We start from the raw sequence: 21,649 nt of genomic DNA on the forward strand, positions 1-21,649 counted from the left end.
TCCTTTACATATTCCTCAACTTTATTAATCTGATGTCTGTCATAGCATCTGCATAGCAGTGGAAGCTAATACTATGTTTACAATTAATGGTATTATATAACTATGTGTCCAATTCATTTTGGCTTGTTAAGATTAATGGTAAAGCAAGGTGTACACCGAATTATTTAAAGGGATAGTTCACCCAAAAATTTAATTCTGTCATCAATTACTCACCCTAATGCACGCTTTAGCGCTTTAGCACTTTAGCAAACTTTTTGGCATTTTGGTTACATGGACTGTCAGTGGAGGGACAGAAATCTCCCAGGTTCCATTAAAAATATCTTCATTTGTGTTCCGACGAAAGTCTTATGGGTTTGGAATGACATGAGGGTGAGTAATTGATGACAGAATTTTCATTTTTGCGTGAACTATCCCTTTAAGTTGGTTATTGTCATTGGAACAGGCAATAGAGCATACATATTTTGTTGCATCCATAGTACACCTATACTGAAAGCACAGAGGCCAAAAAACAATTTGGTTAAATAGGCAATGCACAAATATGACCAAACAACTGTTAAATTTCATATATTAACAATGCTTTCTATCTTTGGGTAGAAAAATATGGCAGAATTTCTATTTAACCTACTTGCACATAGCATGTGCCCTCCCCTATCATATGACAGTTTCCAACTGGAGAGGGAGAAGGCTAACACATGCTTCCTCTGAGACACATGAAGCCAGCCAGCTATGGTCACAGAGCAGCATAACACACTGTCTACCCTCTTCCGCATACATCCGTGTAAATCATACTAGCCATGAAAGGCTAGTGTCCTTGTGATTGACAGGGGAGGGAGTATGCCATCCCTCCCATCCCTCCCATCCAGAGATCATGGCCAGTTTTGCTCACCTGGATGGCTGTGGCATAGCTGGATTCAAACTTGATCTCGCAATGACAGGGCGAACACTTTTCCGTAGTACCACGTGTCTTTTTAGTGTAGTGTCTTTTTAAATAAGTGTTTAGATACACAGGATATCTTTCAAAGTACTTTTGGCAAGGAATGTTTAATGCACAACTTTAGAGCACGAGCCATGTCCAGTTTGTTTTAAAGCCTTGGTGAATTTGGTGAATTTGGTACTGTTGTTTGAAAAAGAAAGAAATGTTAGAGATTTCTGAATTTGTTTGTTTTTTAGCTCTTGTCTTCTGGATTACAATGAACCTAGTGTTCTCAGAAATAAGCCTCTTGTTTATTCATGTGTTCCCTCTGTGAGTATTATTGTAGGCAGTTGAATGTGAGGACAGTAATGTTAATTTTAAATTAGATGTGCCAACTGTTCCGCTTCGGCACCACCAACAGTTTCGGTATGTTCTCTTTTTGCTGTGCACCTGTTGAGGTGAGGTGATAAACAATGAACTGTGCTGCTCAAAGTTATGTGTATTATTCACCCCTAGTGTATTAGTTACCATTTTTACTAGTTTAATGTATAATTTGACTGGCTGTTTAGTGGCTAACTGTTGTTTATTTATGGTTCGCTCTCTCTGGGACCTTTGTCTCTGACACTTATCGGACTAACAACATTAAAAATCAGGCGATTTGTTTTTTAAAAAAAAGAGTTTTATTGCTCAATCCATATCATGGCTTTCCATTTCACTTTTAAGGTCAAAGTGTAATGCAGGCATGTAGGTCAAGGGCTTTATACAAAACTCATACCATTCATGTATTCGCCCTCAAAAGCTATTTAGACATTCTTTATGAAGCATGGTAAAAATTCATAATGGGGAAAAATTGGAGTAAAATACCAACAGACAGGGTGATGATGAATTATTGGTCCTGTGCAAAGAGAGAGAGCAGTTTTTGAAACTGGAGGAAGAATAAACTGAAGAGCAAAAAGCTAAAAAAAATTTGTAGATAAAGTGTCAATCTATGTTTTTTTCTAGCACAAGCTAGTATATGACAGTCTTTATGGCTATGCACACATTATGTTCATTTATATTATCTTAAAATGATCTGTGATTGTTTTAACATTTGTGGAAATTATAACCCATTTATAACTCAATTTCCACAGCTAAATGTGATCTGCAATACACGGCTGAAGCTATAATTGTATTGCATACTGGTAAAGTCTGACTCAAAGAATAACAAATAAATGTGAGCCTAAGGCACAAAATGTCACCTTTATTTTCAAGGCTTATTGTTTTGGAATAACGACACATTTTATATGCAGTTGCATAAAGGCCCTGTAATTGCACAGACGACTGGAACCAAAGCAAATTGTAGAAAAAGAGATTCTTTATTGCTACACTTTAGTGTAAATTGTTTTTTTTGGCACTGATATTGCGTGGTTTGTCAGATCATTTATATGCTCATTTGTCCTTATACGTAGAGATTTATCCCAGTAATTCTTACATAAATGTGTAGATTCTGGGGTTCCCACAACTGGGATTAAGAGATGGTGCTTTGTTTTGTTAGAGCTTGTTAGTGATTGTAAAGCTCAAGCTGCTTAACTCTTAGAACCTGATGCATCCAATTTTGCAGGCATCTTCTTGGTTTCATAACACACCAACCATTTGACAATCACAGACCATACACACACCTATAGCTGAAAAAAAGCTACACACATCTCAGCTTGAACAAAAGATCTGGCTGACGGCAAGCACCGCTTTTTTGTTTATCATGTTTGCTACTTGAAAGAGACACAGCATGATCACGAATGGTCTTGTTGACTATCCATCTTCCAATGAGTTTGTGTGTGTGTGTTCCTGTGTGTATGCATAATAGTTTTTTTTTTGCCTGTGATGAGACCCCATGCTAAAAGCCTCAACCATAATGGTTTCAATAATCATAATAGAGAGTTACGATGGTGGTTTTTTTTTGCATTCACACTGAATATCATGACCAGCCACTGTACACAATCAAAGTTATTTTAGATTTTATACCACTTTATTTAGAACACCTATACTCCTGATTATTCATGCAGTTGTCTAGTCAGATAATCATGTGGCACCAGAGCAATACACAAAATCTTTTCTGCACACCACGGTTGTAATGAGTGGTTATTTGAGTTACTGTAGTATTCGTGACAACTTGAACCAGTCTGGACATTCGCACTCATCAACAAAGCATGAATTATCGCTCACAGGATTTTTTTGTTTGTTTTTCACACCAATCTGTATAAACCCAAGAGACTGTTGTGTAGGAAAATCCCAGGAAATCAGCAGTTTCTGAAATACTCGAACTAGTCCATCTGGAAAGAACAACAACCATGCCATGGTCAATGTCACTGAATTCACATTTTCCCCCATTCTGATGTTTGATGTGGACAGTAACAGAAGCTCTGGACATGTATCTGTATGATTTCATACATAGCACTGCTGCCACATGATAGGTCATTTGCATGAATGAGCAGGTGTACAGGTGTTCCTAATAGGTGTGGCTTAGAAGTATGGATATAACGATTGCCACCTCCTGTGTGAACTACATGCGATTTTAACCCATCCTGAACCAAAAACCATTACAGACCCAGTTACGTTCTGTATGAGTTCATGTGTGTGAAATTGGATCACAGCAAGTGCGCACAGCCTTGTCCACACTGTGGGCGTTTGGGATAAATGCTGTTTATACTGGATCTTTCTATTTTGCACCTCTCATGGGAGGGAATGTGTCAAAAGCCTCTTTTCTCTGATTAACCAGCTTACACACACACTTACCACAGACACACACACATGGTGGTGTTCAGCTCTTTCTACACACAGCGCTCACAATCTCCTAAAGGACACGTCCCCTTCCATAAAATACCCGGTGTCTCTCACTCTCTCTAGCTCCCTCCCTCCCTCTCTCTCTCTCTCTCTCCACTCTGCCTCTTCCTCTAAGACGCAAACACGTGCACACACTTCCTCAGACATGCAGCTTAATGTTTCTTTGATCCGATTCTCCTGCCATTAAGCTTTAATGCTAATGGAATAGTTTCAGTCTTTATTGGCTGGAACATGAAGAGGCAAATCTGATCGGATGTGCTTAGGGAAGCGGTGTAAGCTGACCATGTGTGGGGGTGTATAGGATAAAGGGCATTCACATCGCTTAGAGAGATGCGTTTAAAGCTACGGGAAGGGTCACAGGGCAAAATTATAGGCGTACAAATAGACGCTCTTATTCTGCTATTAGCTCTGAGCAAAAGTGTACTTTTGTGCAGCCCATAAAATAGCTTTTTTCCTGAATATTTTGATTTTCTAGAAACATTTCTGTAACTTTAGGCCAAACCTCAGAATAATTTTAGATGGTTTCTTACCTAATTTTGTTTGTTTGATGCAGACCTTCTGCGAGTGTGTACCCAGCTCTTCGCAGCTCAAACACCGCTGGTCTGACTCAGACACAGTCAGGCAAACAGCTCCCAAGGTAAGGGCTTGCACACAAATGCAAACACACATACACACACACGCATAGGTTACACACTAGACGTGTGATGGGATATGAACCATCATTTATTTATCCTGTATGAAGGTGATAAATTGTAAGGCGATAATATAATATAACCACATACTAACTACATAATTCCACGAATCATTCATGCTCTTTCACCTCTAATACATACTGTACATTATGACATGTACATTTAAAATGCAGAACTAAAAATGCAGCCCTGACCTTGAGTTGAAAATACATTTACCAGCTCTCCGTTTACTAGATAGCCCTTATGCAAATACATTCTGTCTGTGACTGAACTCGAAATAAATATAAGCTCAGATTCCCTTAGAGTTTAAATCGGCTGGCACTTGACTGAAGAAGTAAATCTGCTCAGATCTATCTATCTATCTATCTATCTATCTATCTCTTATGTAGACACAGTGTTTTAAATTAAAATAATTTAATTTCTAAAATTAAACCATCACATTCTGTCTGACAATGCCTCTAAAAATTAACAGAGAGAGTAAAGCAAAGATATTGCATTTCATAATTTTGTTAGGAGATAACTCTCTCTCTCTCTCTCTCACTCTCACTCACACACACACACACACACACACACACACACACACACACACACACACACACACACACAAACACCAGCCAGAGTCGAAGGGTTCTGTCTGGTTTACTTTTGATACGCCTTTCCTCTCTCTCTCTCTCTCTCTCTCTCTCTCTGCCTCTCTTTTCAGCCCCAAGGAAATAATATTAGCAAATACATCCAAATGTAATGCTATCACATAACCTTTAGAGTTTCAATTTCATTTTGTTGTAACGTATTAACAAAATCCACATGCAAAATTGTCATAAAATAGCACATCATTTAAAAGTAGACAATGGTTCTCCCTTCACATACATTTCTAATTAAAAAAGCTGAGACAATAGACTATTTAGCACATTACATTCATTTATTACATTCTGATTTTGGCAGATGATTTCAACCAGTGCTAACTGAGATACAGCGACAGTCCTGCTTAAGAGCCCAACAGTGGGCTGATGACTAATTTAACCCTAACCCTGCTGCAGTACATGTATCACATTGTGCATATGTAATGTGCATAAATGTTCATATCCTCAGTGCATCAACTATATGGGCAGTTTTATAATAGCTTTATAATGGCTGATAATCAGGTCAGAATAGGGTTAATTACTGCCACCCACCATTCAGCCTCACCACAAACAGTTCAATTTGAGGTTTGGGATTTGTTTTCAGTCGAATGAAACAGCATAGTGCATTTTGCTAAAATTACTTGTATTATAGCTATGTTTGCATAATGAACTATGTTAGATTAGTGTACCATAATGTAAAGTATTGTCAACAAATTAGGTATGATTTGACCCTAAATTTTTCTGTTAGTAATCACTCATTGATCCAACATCTTGAATTATAATAATAGGATACATAATAAGTCTGCATACACCACAACCAGCTTTTTTATCCAAAACTAATACAAAAATCCTAATTAGTTAAAACGTGAAGAAATCATTGTTTTAGCTGTTTGAGAAAATTCTGCTTGGAACTGAAATTCCACCTGATTACACTGACATATACTGACTTACACTTTTTTTTTCTTTTTTTTTTGTATATATTCTTATTTTTAATATTAACTATGGCCAAATAACTGATACACCTCCTGTATTGCTTAATATCTAAAGTAACTTATAATTATAATAATAGTTATAATTATATTATCGTAGTATAATTTTGTATACATACACCGCATATAATATGATAATATTGTAAACTGCATGAATCCTTTTTTCATACGAGATTCAAAAGGACTCGGAGGCAAAAATGATTCTGGCTCTTTAATGAATTAGGGTGCGATGCAGGAGTTTGGCAAAAGACAGAAGTTTTAAAGCAGATTATTTTTGTCTTTTGTGGAACCAAAGTGCAACAATACCACCAATGGTCATAAGAAAAGTACACAGAATGGTAAGAAGAAGTGAGGCTGGAGCCGGTTCAGATATCAGTGACGGTCTTGTGAGGTTATTACACTGAGTGAGATGCCCCTGGATGTTGTGTGCACTGGGGCTGATATTTTTCAGCCCATATTACTGAGCATAACACATCAGCAGCAGTCATTAATAAGGTGCATGTGAAATACAGTCTGGAGTGTAATGAACATGAGCAACCTTTTCCACCAAAATGTCCTGGTTGATTCAATATATCATAGCTTCCTCTGTGTTCCATTCAGGTTGCACCGTTTTGGGGTGGAGATAGCCTTCCTTAAACAAGTCTGTCCCATTTAGAATGTCCGAATACGTCACCTTGAGAGACAGCAATAGTAAATAGTTAAAAAAAAAATAAATAAAAACAGGAAAATATAAAGTAGCAACTGTCTTAGTCACTGTCACTTAGTCTGGACAAAATGATCACAGACTCCTTGTTCCTTCTTGCACAAGATTAGCAAATTATTCTGGCACTGTTGTTGTGCATTGACATGAATGAATGAAAAATAATTCATGTTTCAAAAATAAACTTTTCTCACATGATACATTCTTGTTTGTTATATTAAATGTTTAGTGGAGTGCTGGTGTTATGTTTTGCAGAAGGATTAAAGTTGAATTATGAATAAATGGCAATAGCAATAACAGGATTGCATTTAGCACATAATATTTAGAGTTGAGATAACTGAGCACAGTAAGGCGTTAAGACAGAATTTGCACTCACCTGGATTCAGACATCAGACAGACTCATTTGCTACTTGGACAGTTGTGCATGAAATGTGTCTGTTATGCGACCGTCTGACCTTGAACTTCAGCAAGTTCATCTTGTGCAACATTGACTCAAGCGAGGAGCAGCAATAAGTCCAGCACCACTGCCTGGCAATTCATTGTAACTACAATAATTCAACCTGAGATTTTACACAATGTAAATACACGACAATACCGATGAATAGCATTCAAGGACAATATTAAATATATAGCTATGACATTATGAAAATATATTATAAATGATTCCTATAATTTCACATTTTACATTTCTTTTAGGCAAAAGTGTAAAAATACCCAAGACATTGACACTATGCATTATTTCTAAAACTCAAGATAGCATAACAAATGGAATTCCATACTTTTTAGCATATTTACATGCAAAAGTAAATTGCATGGACACACGGCCTCAATTTTTTTTCTCTTAGTTACATCAATGTTCATACAATTGACTATGAAATAAAAAAAGTCAGACACTTCTCCTGTGAATCCAAGGCTAGGCTATGTATAGTTCAAACTGTGTTTTTATTACACTGTATTTATTGCTATTTTCAGGCCTGGTAGCCAAGTAATGTAATGGCAAATTAACATCATCACTGCACCTGTAAAATCTGACAATTGCAGAGACACGAAGAGGTTATTTTAATATTCTGACTTAACCAGGCAGAAATTCATGTTAAGCACTCTCATCATGTGACTCTGCAAATGGAAAACTTTCTCTTAAAAATCTGGCATCTGAGTTTATGTTAAACAGGTTGTGAAATTAATATTATTAATTTTGCACTTAATTACCTGCTAGCTGTTCTAAATTCTGTTCACATGAACTAGGTAGTGATTGACATGATGGTATAACTGTATATATGAAACTGCAGAGAGGGAGTTGACTTTTTTTAATAGCTTTCCATGAAGTGTTCTTTCAAAAGTACTTCCTGGATCCACTGTTCATTTTTCTGTGCTGGCCATAAAAGCCAATCAAACTGCAGGCAGTTAAGCTTTGTCCATTAGCATAGACCAACTGGCCAGTGTAGCTAATTGATATTCATTGGTAAGAACTTGTGCATAAGCTTTAACTGAGTGAATTGTGCACTTCCACTTCATTCACACCCACATATGGGATATATTTACTTCACACTGTGCAACTAGGATAATGTTTGGAGACCAGAAAAAAAAAGTACTGTGGCACTTAAACACACACATATACACTGATTTGAAAGGTGATGACAGTGGTTTTAATTTGCTGCCTATTAACAGAAATGGTGAGGAACATGGAAGAGAAGAGTACATTAACTATGTGCAGCATTTAATGGTGGGAGAAGATAGTGCACCCTGCACTATTATCTATTCACAAAGCACACAAAACATTATATTAAAATATATTAATATATTGAAAATTTCACGTGGGATTTATTTATTTATTTATTTATTCCACACTGTTTCTTACCCCATTTACTACCCATAGTTGACCCTTTGTTTCATACTTTCCTTATTTGGTCATTGTTTCCTCTTTGTCAAAAAAGTAAGGCTGCCTTGATGTCTTGATTCCCATGACATACTGACATACACTAACAGTCACTAACCCTGAAAGCTCATTAGACTAGGGAACAGGAGACCAATATATTAAATATATTGAATATTCGTGCTATTGTTGCCAAAAGAATACAGTACTATTGGAAATAATAGAGAAAATATGTGACTACAGCTATTTCTTGGCCAAAATAAAATGGTTACAGTTAACCTATTTCTCAGCAACCTGTTCCCTCTCCCCGATGTTTTCCATCACCATTTTGTCTGTTATACACACAAGTGGACACATGGGATTATGGCATGTAGGACAAAGAACAATGCATGTATGCTGCTTTTAACAATCAGCCAGATATAGGTATCGCAGAGTGTCTCAGATGGTACCAAAAGGAATCAGTACTTACACTGAAGGTTAGTTGCTTAATGGATAGAGAGTCGCATTTGCAACCTGAAGATCGTGAGTTCGAGTCTCAGGTCCGGCAGGGATTGTAGGTGGGGGGAGTGAATGACCAGCGCTCTCTTCCACCCTCAATACCATGACTGAGGTGAGATCCTTGAGCAAGGCACCGAACCCCCAACCCCCAAAAAAAAGGCTGCCCACTGCTCAGGGTGTATGTTCACGGTGTGTGTGTGTGTTCACTACTGTGTGTGTGCACTTGGATGGGTTAAATGCAGAGCACAAATTCTGAGTATGGGTCACCATACTTGGCCACACGTCACTTCATTTTCATTAATTAAACTTACCAAATTGTTATGCAAGCATTTTTTTTTTAGTTGTTGATTTTCTTTAAAATACCTGCTTAACAATAATTAATTTTCACTTCACTGCAATACTGACAGGAATAATATCTGTATTTTTCATTTGATTTTCAGACAAATCTGATAAATTCCAGGAAGGTTGAATACTTTTGCAAAGCACTGTATAAATATACACTTATGGGTCACTGTAATAGAACACCTACACACCTGCTCATTCATGCAGTTATCCAATTTGAACAGTTGAAGATTTGGAAAAAGACCAGGTGATGTTTGTCTTCAGCAGTCCCATTTTTGGAGGGCCTGCGTCCACTGTAGCCTCCAATTCCTGTTCTTAGCTAATAAGACTGGAACCTGATGCAGTATTCTGCTGTCATGCTCTCTGTTCTGTGTTGTGCATTCTGAGATGATTTTATGTTCACCAGTGTAGTTATTTGAGCTACCATAGCCTTCCTGTCAGCATTCACCAGTCTGGTCATTCTCTTCTGACTTCACTCATTAAAAAAAAAAAAAAAAAAAAAAAAGGTGTTGCCTCTCACTGAATTTTTTTAAACCATTCTATGTAAATTCTATAGACTGTTGTGTCTAAAAAATCCCAGGTAATCAGCAGTTTCTGATACTCAAACCAGCCTGTCTGGCACAGTCAAAGTCACCCACTGAGATCACATTCTGTCCCTTTTCTGATGTTTGATGTGAACATTAATTGTCTTGTATCTGCATGGTTTCATGCATTGTGCTGCTGCCACATGATTGGCTGATTGGATAATTAGATGAATGGACAGGTATACAGGTGTTCCTATTAAAGTGGCTGGTGGGTGTATAATATATAAATATATGCACATATAGAATATGCAAAAATATAAATATTTTAATTTAATGGTTAATGTTAATCGTTGATATTACTTATAATTTAACTCAATACTTACATAATTACAACGTTATTTAAAAATATAATAAAAGAGAGATTAAAATTTGATTCCTGTAGAACTCTCGATTCATTATTGTATGTGCATATAAAGACAAAGCTGCTGGGTAGCATCTGGAAGAGGAAGCATGAAAGAGGATGGATTGATGCTTGGTACACTTGCATCTATATTTCTCTCTTTCTCTTTCTTCTCCTGTCAAGCTGCACTAAAGTTAATTGCCTTCATGGGCTTTTTAAGTCACTCAGGACTTGGGAAATGGTTATGGTGATGATTATAAAGGTTTTTATGTTAGGTTTAATGCTCAGCCCTGATTCTTTTGTCCTTTTTGCCTTTCCTGGTCCTCCTTATATCCGTCCATCATTTTCATATTGTTTTCTTTCCTGTCATCTTTATCACTTTTAATTCCAATTCTCCCATTCCTCATATTCTATACATCATTACTGGCAACTCCAATTCGTCCCTGAACTTCCCACATGGTTTCTGCCTTTCCCTAGCTCTCTTTTTCTTTCACTTCTCTCCTTTGACTCTCCTTCATTATTTCTATCACCATATTCTTCTATCTTTCTTTCATCTGCCTCATTTGGTATTTATTCTGACTAACAATAGTAGGCATATGCACATTAACACATGGATAATTACAACATGTTGACTTTCAATGAGCAATAGGCCAACACCTTGGTATCATTTACAGTTGTGCTGCACTAGGAGCCTGCAGCTTTTTTTTATTTCACTCTTTTGTATCTAATTATAAGTTAGAGGTGCATAATATGTCATTTATTAGGGGTGTACCAATATGACATATTGTATTGTTCGAGACAAGGCTCTTGATTAAAAACATCTGGATTTTTAAAAAAAGTCACATAAAGTGGACTATTCATCTTAAAATTTGGCTTATATTACGTGAAGTATAATGAAAAGGTAGCTTCCTCTTTATCTAGAATGAGGACAGGCTACAGGGGTTTAAAAAAAAAAAATGCTTCTCTTAAACATGCTGGTAGGTGAGTGTCCAGCATTTTAAAATAAGAGCAACGGCCATAAGAAAGCATGAACTGGAAGATTCCCCCAAATCCTTTAGGTCTGGGGTATGGGAGCAATTTAATACAGCTTTTGTTTTTCTATACACTGCTAGGAGTCTGAATTATTCAGGTGAAACCTCAATGTCATTATAAAGTTTCAGTTACTGTACTTTTATAACATTGAATGTTTTTGCTGTATTGGAAAAAAAAAATCATACTGAGACACCACCATATTGTATCGAATTGAATTTTATATTTTGTGTATCAATACTCCTTGAGTATTTGTGGATGGGTTACACTGTGTACTGTGTAAGTGTTTTGGCCAGGTTTTTCTCACCCTTTTTCTCACCCTCTTTCTCAGCAGAGGATGAGCTGCAGTTATCTGCTCTGCACTATCCTTCTTTTCGTGGCTGTCCTGCTTGCCATTACAGTAACTGGCACCATTCTCTTCCTGAACCACTCCCAGTCTCCGCCAATTTCGGATGGCCCGCCACACATCACCACCAATCAGGATGAGGCCAATGCCCTGGTAACAGTCGAGCGGGGTGACGGCTCACGCATCAACATTTTTATCGACCCAAACTGCCCTGACTACAACAGTAATTTCCTGCGATTGGAGGGAGTGCAGACCTCCCTACTCCACTCGCTTACGGATCACGACTCAGACCTCAAGTCAGTCAAAGGCCAGGACCGTGCGCTATTGGTCAACCTTGCTGAAGATGTTGCAAAGCTCTCAGCACATGCCGGCCAATTGAAGATGGACTACGAGTCTCTGAGGAGAGGGCAAAGCAACTTGGGGCAGGACCTTAACACGCTGCAAACTGAACAAGGAAAGCTCATACAGGTACATGGTTCTATCTGTGTTCCGATACATTCAGCTTAGTATTACTAACACCCTTGGTAAAGATGAGTAAAAAGGATCATGACAAAATGTTGTTGTGGTTAATTAACAAACTTAAATATAATGTATATACATATATAGACATAACAGCACTGAGTCTTCTCCTATAATGCTTTCAGATGTCTCAGTCCTTTCAGATCCTCAAGCATCCTAGTGCCTCTCTAGTGGACACTCCTCTTTAGCTCAATCCATAGGTTTTCAATTGAGTTTATGTTACAGGACTGGGATGGCCATGTAAAAAGCTTAATTCTCTGGTCATTCAATGATTTTTGTGTGGATTTAAATATATGTCTTCGATCATTGTACTGCTGGAAGAGCCAACCACAACCCACTTATAGCTTCTTGCCAATTTTAATTTAAAATCTTCTAGTACTTCATGGAGTCCATGTATCCTAACAGAGCTCCTACGACCTGTATTCCCTAGGATACAGGTACTTGATAAGAAACTTTAGTTACAGTAAAGCCTGACATAAGCCATCCGTCAAAATACAGTAGCCTCAGCAAAAAGTAAACTAGTTACTTTTCACATGTTAATATTGCATAGCATATAGTATGTGCAAAGTTGTACAATGTGTATCATGGAATAAGTCACAAACTCAGCTATACATTCCAGACATTTGGGATGTTTCTTAAAAAGGCTGATATTCTAATCTTGTAATCATTCCGAATGATTATAATAGATGCTACCCCCTGTAGTACCCACTGTGTGTCCTTGTTGCTAAACTATAATCACTGGAATTGCAGGTGCTGTGCTACCTAATGTTAAGTGAATTACCAACACCTTAAAGACCCAGTGTAATCTGTGATAATCGTAAGATTTAGGATTAACACCATCTGCCTCTTATGTGAGTTTCTGACAAGCTGTGACTGACTAACCTTGCTGCACTCACATACCTCAGTGCCAAGAAGAAATGAAAGAGAATTGTTAATCACTATACAAGAGCTGTGCAACAATATCACAACCTGAATGAAATTTTCAGATTTTTGACAAAGTTGGTGACCTGAGTCTGTCTGTGTTGGAGTTTATGCATCTGTCAATGTTTCTTTGATACTGTTTGTATAGGACTTTGTTATGCAAGGTTTAGGGGAGAAAAGACTTTATACTACAAATAACATTGATTATCTTGTTACAGTGTTACCTGTATGTATATTAGGTAGAAAGTAAACAAGTTCTCGAACTTGATGTGTTGGAAGCAGGAAAAATTGTCAAGCATAATTTGAGTGACTTGAGTGACTTTCACAAGGGTCAAATTGCAATGGCTAGATGACTGGGTCAGAGCATTACCAAAATGGCAGGTCTTGGGGGGTGTTCCCAGTATGCAGTGGTTAGTACCTACCAAAAGTGGTCCAAGGAAGGACAACTGGTGAACCAGCGACAGGGTCATGGGCACCCAAGCCTTCTTGATCTGCGTGGGGAGCGAAGGCTAGCCCATCTGGTCTGATCCCACAGAAGAGCTACTATAGCACAAATTGCTGAAAAAGTTAATGCTGGCTATGATAGAAAGGTGTCAGAACACACAGTGCATCGCAGCTTGCTGGGTATGGAGCTGTGTAGCCACAGACTGGTCGGAGTCCCCATGCTGACCCCTGTCCACCTGAGAGGGTGTGCTGTGGTATCTGGCACTAAGGCATTAGCAGCAGATCCTTTAAGTCCTGTAAGTTGCGAGGTGGTACCTCCATGGATCAGACTTTTTGTTTAGCACATCCCATAGATTCTTGACTGGATAGAGATCTGGGGAATTTGCCATTGCCAACATATATATCTGCCAAATATATATTACCCCTTGAAAGGTGCCATTGTAATGAGATAATCAATGTTTATCACTTCACCTGTCAGTGGTTTTAATATTATGGGTGATCAGATTATAGCCAAAAGTTCATAGACACCTGCCCATCACACCCATATTTGGGCCTTCCCTAAAGTGTTGCCACAAAACACACAATTGTATAGGATATCTCTGTATGCTTACTTTCACTGGAACCAAACACGTTACAGCATGACAATTCCCCGTGCACAAAGCAAGATCATGAAGACATGGTTTGCCAAGGTTTGAGAGGAATAACGGAAGTGGTCTGCGCAGAGCCCTGACCTAAAACCCACTTGAAGACCTTTGGAATGAATTGGAGTGCCAACTATGCCCCAGGGCTTCTTGCCGACATCAGTGCCCGAGGTGCCAAAGGTGTCTGAATAAAGTGTCTCCACAGTAGAAACACAGGCCACTGCCCAGGCATTTCTGGCAATCTGAAGTTGTATAGTTGGTGTTGCCTGTTTGCATAGGTTCTGGAGCTTGCCTTTCCTACAGTTGGAAATAAGACTAGAGCAAAGGCAGATTTTCTTCTTTCAATCAGTAGTTAATAAAGATGGATAGACAAATAGATTAAAGTGGGAAGAGTGACTGTCTCTACAATCTAATTCAGTAAGTAAATCTTTCTTGAGTCCATGACAGAAAGCCAGAATGAACGCTGGCTCAATCCATCCACTACTTGCAGCCAAATTAATTCTGCTGCCATGCTGAATTTGGAATTCAGAAGCCATGCAGAATGGTTGCATAAACTATGCAAATCCAACATTTTGTTAACAAACCAGAGCATGATTCTGGGGCAAGACTTTAAATATATAAGACATATAAATATATATATACATACACAGATGAGGTACTGTAGCACAAAATGCTGAAAATGTTATTGCTGGCTATGACAGATAGGTGTCAGAACACACAGTGCAAAGCAGCTTGCTGTGTTTGGGGATGTGAAGCCGCAGACCGGTTAGAGTTTCCATGCTGACCCCGTCCACTGCCGAAAGCACCTACAATGGGCACATGAGCATCAGATCTGGACCATGGAGCAATGGAAGAAGGTGGCCTGGTCTGATGATTCATGTTTTCGTTTACATCATGTGGTTGGTCGGGTGCATGTGTGTCACTTAACTGGGGAAGAGATGGCACCAGGATACACTATGGGAAGAAGGCAAGCCAGCAGAGGCAGTGTGATGCTCTGGACAGTGTTCTGCTGGGAAACCTTGGGTCCTGGCATTCATGTGGATGTTACTTTGATATGTACCACCTACTTAAACATTGTTGCAGAAGTACACCCCTTCATGGCAATGGTATTCCCTAATGGCAGCGGCTTCTTTCAGCATATAAATCACATTCAGGATAATGCACCCTGTCACACTCCAAAAATTGTTTGGGAATGGTTTGAGGAGAACGACAAAGAGTTCAGGTTATTGACTTGGCCTCCAAATTCCCCAGATCTCATTCCAATCAAGCATCTGTGGGATGTGCTGGACAAACAAATCCGATCCATGGATGCCCCACCTCTCAACTTACAGGACTTAAAGGATCTGCTGCTAATGCCTTAGTGCCAGATACCACAGCACACCTTCTGCAGTCTTGTGGAGACCATGCCTCAATGGGTCAGAGCTGTTTTGGCAGCACAAGGGGGACCTACACAATAGCAGGTGGTTTTAATGTCATGGCTGATCGGTGTATAGTGTATATATACTGTGTCTCACCATCACCATAGCCTCCACCTCTGTGTAAACCCCAGAGGTTGAACAATTGCCTAAAATCTGAACTTGTTGCTCTGACCATTGAGAAGTCTTCACTAACACTTGTGTATGTGCTCTGCCTCCATTTTTGGCTTTGTAGGCAAGCATCAGTGTATTAAATCTGATATTAAAACTTGGGAAAATTGTTCAGTTACAGGGGTTGGATGACACTCAGGGGAAAGGCCTATCAGGACCGAAGTGCAGTGGTCCAGTGTCAAGGTGACAAGTACCTGAACAAGCACATGGGTCCGATGGAAAGAAATGGCTGCATCCTCCTAATGTTATAAAGGAGATACCTACATAACCGGTTAGCAATATGAGGAGACAATGACATATGGTTGTTCAGAACTACACCAAGGTAGCATCTGTTGTTAGATGGTGTAATCTGAGGGATCACAAGATCTTGATGAAATGCTGATATACTAGCTGAAACATGAGTGTCCAAGGGAGAAAACAAGAAGATGAGTATCATCAAAATAGCAATGGTGAAAAAACAACAACAACATATGAGTATATTACCTCACTGAGTGGGCATATAGGGAAAGTAGAAGAGGACAAAACACTGAGCCTTGAGGGACACAAGTGAAGATCCTATCCATGTCACTAGATATGACCTTCCCTCCAGGGAGGAAGCAAACTACTAAATTCAAGGCTCATGAAGACGGACAAGAGAGTCTTGTAATTGATATATAGGAGGTCATTTGCAAGGACAAGAGTAGACCAGAGTGCATAATCCGAGAAATCCGAGAAAGAAATATGTCAACATAGTACAAGTTGTCCTCTTTTTCTTTCTCTTTTTTCTCTGTCCCATTTGTAGGCATAAGCCTCATTAGCTTTGATATTCAGTATGCTTTTTATGATCATATTCTTTCTGACCCCTTTAGCCATTGAGACAAGGACAAAGTAACATGATTCAGTGAGGCACATTATAAGAGAATACTGTCATAGATGTACAATGGTCCAAATACTTTTGGCAAAATGGTGGGCATAGGCTTATGCATCCACAATAAAAAGCAAACTGTCATGCACACATTGATGAAGAACAATTATGAAGACACACACACACACAAAACAGACAATAAACTTAAACACACTTAAATCATGTTTATTTATTCTTGAGTGAATGAAGGATAATTACATGCATTGTATTCAGACCCACACCTGTGCACCTGCATATTTATGTAATTATCCAGTAGGCCAATCATGTGGAAGCAGTACAATGCATAAATTTATGCAGATACAGGTCCAGGGGTCTCATTTATCAAGGCGTGCGTAAAATTGAAGTGCTCGTGCATGACCATACTCATTTGCATAAAGAAATGCCCTCAAATCACCATATATGGTAAACAACTTCCCTGTAAAAAGTACAGTAGCTTGCTCGTGGTCATGCTTGTTTCACATGACACGGAGCATGTCTAAGGTCTAAGAAGATGAATTTCATTGACAATTAAGTTAAGATACTGTATAGAGTACGCGTAGACATTCTATTTCCCCAGTTACATTTAGAAACTCTATAATGGCATGACAATTTGTCATTTTGCTGTCATTTCCGCTGCTGGTTTTTTTGGAAATGTAATGTATTGCACTGTGAGCAATATGAATGAAGGTAAGATGTGCCATTATTCAACTCAGTACGATCTCCACTTTCTTTTTGAAATGTACCCATAGCTAAAAGCCCTAGAATAGAGATGAACTAAAACTGCACTGGGCAAATGAAACATACTGATGATCCACTCCTCACTCTCAGCATAGAGCTTCCAGTAGTACTAAAAACACATTCCTTCTACAAAGCTGCATGAGACAAATCTTCAAACAAGGCATAATCCCAATAGATCTTTAATGGGCCTTTTATACGATTTTACTTTAAGTTCCATCTGTGTCATCTGTCTGCATCTTATGAGCACAACAATCAGTAATTACTCTCTCAATAATGATATAGAAGCTCTGCATATTTTACAGGCAGGCAAGGTTTTTCCAAGGCAAGGCAAGGTTTTTCCAAACTTCAATTATCTAGTTTCAGTGAGTCTCACTGTAGATTCACTATGGACCCTATAGATTCCTGTTCTTAGCTAACAGGAGCGGAACTCGATGTGTTGTTCTGCCTGTGTAGCGCATCCACCTCAAGGTTTAACACCTCAAGGTTGTGTGTTCTGAAATGCTTTTTTTTTTTTTTTTTTTTTTATCATGGTTGTACAGTTTTATTTGAGTTACTTCCTGTCAGTTTGACCCAGTCTGGTCATTCTCTTCTGACCTCTGTCATCAACAAGGCGTTTCTGCTCATAGAACTGCTGCTGACATGATGGTTTTGTTTTTCATGCCATTCTGTGTAAACTCTTGAGATTGTCGCGAGTGTGAAAATCCCAGATCAGCAGTATCTGAAATACACAACCATGCCACGGTCAAAGCCACTGAAATGACATTTTTTCCCAATTCAATCTTTTGACCTGTATCTTCATGATTTTATGCATTGTGCGCTGAGGCCACATGGTTGGCGATTGGTGTGTATTTATTCATTCATTCATTCATTCATTCATTAGTACTTCCAATATTAGCAGTGTGTGTGTTTGTGTGTGTGTGTGTGTGTGTGTGTGTGTGTGTGTGTATGGTCCTTCATCTTCATTCTAGTTTTTTCTCAGCACAAGTAACTCCAATTTAAGACCAGCAGAGGCAGCTCATTCATTATATTAAATAAGACACACCCAACACAACTGGGCACACACCCACACAAGTACATTTTCCTTTTAAAATGGGTCAGATTCTATTTTTACAGCTGTGTGTGTGTGTGTGTGTGTGTGTGTGTGTGTGTGTGTGTGTGGTGATTGCATACCTACAGCAGACGACTGTTCCATATAAAGACACAGCTTTGGCCTGTGTTCTTTTGAAATCTCACACACCTTTTGTATTCAGCTTATAACTCACTCTCTCTCTTACTCATTTACACAAGTTTAGCAGGCTGAAATCTCTACAGGATCTGATAAATGCACATACCTTATAAAACATACCCTATAGGGATGCAGAATACATTTATTGCTGCTGACATTGCCATGTGACAACAGCTGTTTTTTTTTTTTTCTTTTTCTTTTTTCTTTTTTTTCCTTCTTCATTGATATTGGAAATATTTACCCAGACGCTGAGCCACTTCTCCAAACATATGGATGGTGTGCCTGGCTGAAAATATTAATGTGTTTATCTCAATACTTCTATTCACAATAGGTTTATGCCTAGGATCCTGCATATTTATAGTGTATGTCTTTTCACAAAAATATACTTTTGTATTTTCTGTGTCATAAGCCTTGTGTTTGGCAATGATTAACCAATTAGTGAAGTGACGTGTGGCCAAGTATGGTGACCCATACTCGGAATTTGTGCTCTGCATTTAACCCATCCAAGTGCACAAACACACAGTAGTGAACACACACACACACACCGTGAACACACACCCGGAGCAGTGGGCAGCCTTTTTCGCTGTGGCGCCCGGGGAGCAGTTGGGAGTTTGGTGCCTTGCTCAAGGGTCTCACCTCAGTCGTGGTGTTGAGGGTGGAAGAGGGCGCTGGTCATTCACTCCCCCCCACCTACAATCCCTGCCGGACCTGAGACTCGAACCCACAACCTTCAGGTTGCAAGTCCGAAATAATCAATCAACCCATGTCCAAGCCTAATATAAACACACCAGAGACATATCAAATGGTCAAATGCAACTGTGAATCTTGGGAAAAAAAATTAACATTTGTAAATATGGCCATGTGTTCTTTATTAGAATGATGTATGTTAGTAGTTTATTGCCTGAATGGTAGTTCTAAATTTGAGTGACCAATACCAGAGTAACAAGATAAGTCCAGAAACATCTGTACTGAAGGTACTAGATTGATGAGTAAAGGACAGGGAGTGTTAAGCCATTCCATTTGGTACTTGAGCCATCATATTTTTAAGAGCTAAAAAGAGCTTTGAAGGAGTGCTCTGGCAAGCCAGGCTGGAAGAATGACACTCTCACTGGGGTTTGACATTGACAGTTACTGCATTAGTGCTGCTGTAGTAGGCAAACGATCTCTTTCGTGATGAATCCTAGACATGCCAGCTCAATTAGCATTAATGTTCTCCGTATATGCAAAATTGACTGAAAACACTCTAGCAGAGATCAAGGGTGGATCTCCATTGAGTTCCATCGGATATGGTACATCGGATTTGCTCTCTGTATCTATCTGTGTGGTGAAGACTTCTGTGTAAAGACGAGGAATAGAACACAATGGTTGAACGTTTTATTAACACACTACAAACAGCCCACATACGCTCAACAATGTTTTAGTTTAAACAAAAAGATAATGTCTTGATATTGCACACTGAGTTAAAAGGAAGTCCTTTCATTCATAGCTGTGGCATAGCAGCACAGCAGCCTAACATGATCAGAATGTTAAAATGCAGAAACTTGAGAAAACGAGACATTATGGCTTAGTAATCCTGTATAATAACATCCAAACACAAAGAGAAATGCACTATACAGTATATTAGAGATTTCTGGGATATTAGAGATATACTGGGATGGCAGGATATGTTAAATATAAACCCTTAACCCATAAATAACCCTTATATCCTGTTTAAATAATAGTGATACAAATATATTTTTTGTGTGGCACATTCTAAAGTGTGGTAGTGTTACAAATTCCCCATCTCAGCATGCGGCACAGGTCCGAGCACAGCAAGCACTGTTTGCCCTTGTCATTCATTCTCCATGTGCTTTTGTTTGTTATGACATATGCCTTTGTTTTGGTTTTGGGCCTGTGTCTGCCTTGTCCTCTTGTTGGTCTGTTACTCAGTGTGTTCACCTGTTTGCTGTTAGAAAAATGTAGTTAGTTTGTGTATTTATACCCTGATGGTCCTGCAACTTGTTGTGAAATCTTATCATTAATTTTTGTATCCTTAAGTTTCAAACCTGATTTTCCTTTTGATTATGGATATTCTTTGCTTCCTTCCTTGATTCTGCCAGCCTGTTCTTTGTCATTTGCTACGGACCATGACTATGATTATTGTATTCCCCTGATAAAACACATGCTGAGCATTCATGCTGTCCTGCATTCACTTATCACACATTAAAGGTACAAACAATCAGAGAAAAGAAATTGTTCTTTTGATAAACCAATAAAAGCTGATAAAAGCTTTTCACAGGCTAAACTGGTCTTGTGTGTTCGTCTGTGTGTATTTTACAGCTGCTTTCAGAGAGCCAGCTTAACATGGTGAAGGTGGTGAACTCGGTCAGCGATGCCTTGAACTCCATGCAGAAGGAGAATGGAGGCTTGAAGGCTCGTGTGAAAGCTGACCTGCAAAGAGCTCCAGTCAGAGGATCCCGTTTCAAAGGATGCGCTAATGGTAAAAGCTTTTTGTTTTGGCTATATATCTGCCCATTACAGCCATTGCACTGGTCTTTCATCATCAGCTTTTGATTTGTTTGTCTGTTGTTTATTCATTTATGTACTTTTTTAACCTCCTTATCACTTCTATTTCTGAGAAATGTACCCACAAGAGATGATGTAAATATGGGTCGGTCTAAAATAATAATAAAAATAATATATATATTGGTATGCTTAAAAATTTCATCCATAAGAAAAATTGTACAGAAACCAAGAGGGCTGTACTAAATAAGTCAATACGATTTATTTATATAACTCTGTAATTATTGTTATTATTGTAATTATTTATATAATTGTAATGTCATCATTATTTAATTAACAATGTTGCTTATAGTATAATTGCTTTACCACTTAACTGAAGCATATAATTAAAAAAAAATCAAAATATAAATTTTTAAATATACAAAAATAAATATAAAAAACCTT

The 21,649-nt window shown here is 38.5% G+C and overlaps 1 protein-coding gene across 3 annotated transcripts in view; it reads left to right on the forward strand.

Annotated features, from left to right (window-relative positions):
- The window catches only part of fibcd1b (fibrinogen C domain containing 1b), a 113,508-nt gene that overhangs the window by 39,008 nt on the left and 52,851 nt on the right, over nt 1-21,649 (forward strand). Inside the window, exons 2-4 of one of the 3 annotated variants that reach the window (XM_034300496.2) lie at nt 4,287-4,370; nt 11,732-12,214; nt 21,023-21,182. In XM_034300496.2, coding sequence (XP_034156387.2) covers nt 4,287-4,370; nt 11,732-12,214; nt 21,023-21,182 — 727 coding nt within the window. The remainder of the gene's footprint in view (nt 1-4,286; nt 4,371-11,731; nt 12,215-21,022; nt 21,183-21,649) is intronic. The other 2 variants (XM_034300497.2, XM_034300498.2) reach the window with 2 other exon arrangements.

Source organism: Pangasianodon hypophthalmus, chromosome 27, assembly GCF_027358585.1.
Source record: "Pangasianodon hypophthalmus isolate fPanHyp1 chromosome 27, fPanHyp1.pri, whole genome shotgun sequence".
NCBI lineage: Eukaryota > Metazoa > Chordata > Actinopteri > Siluriformes > Pangasiidae > Pangasianodon > Pangasianodon hypophthalmus.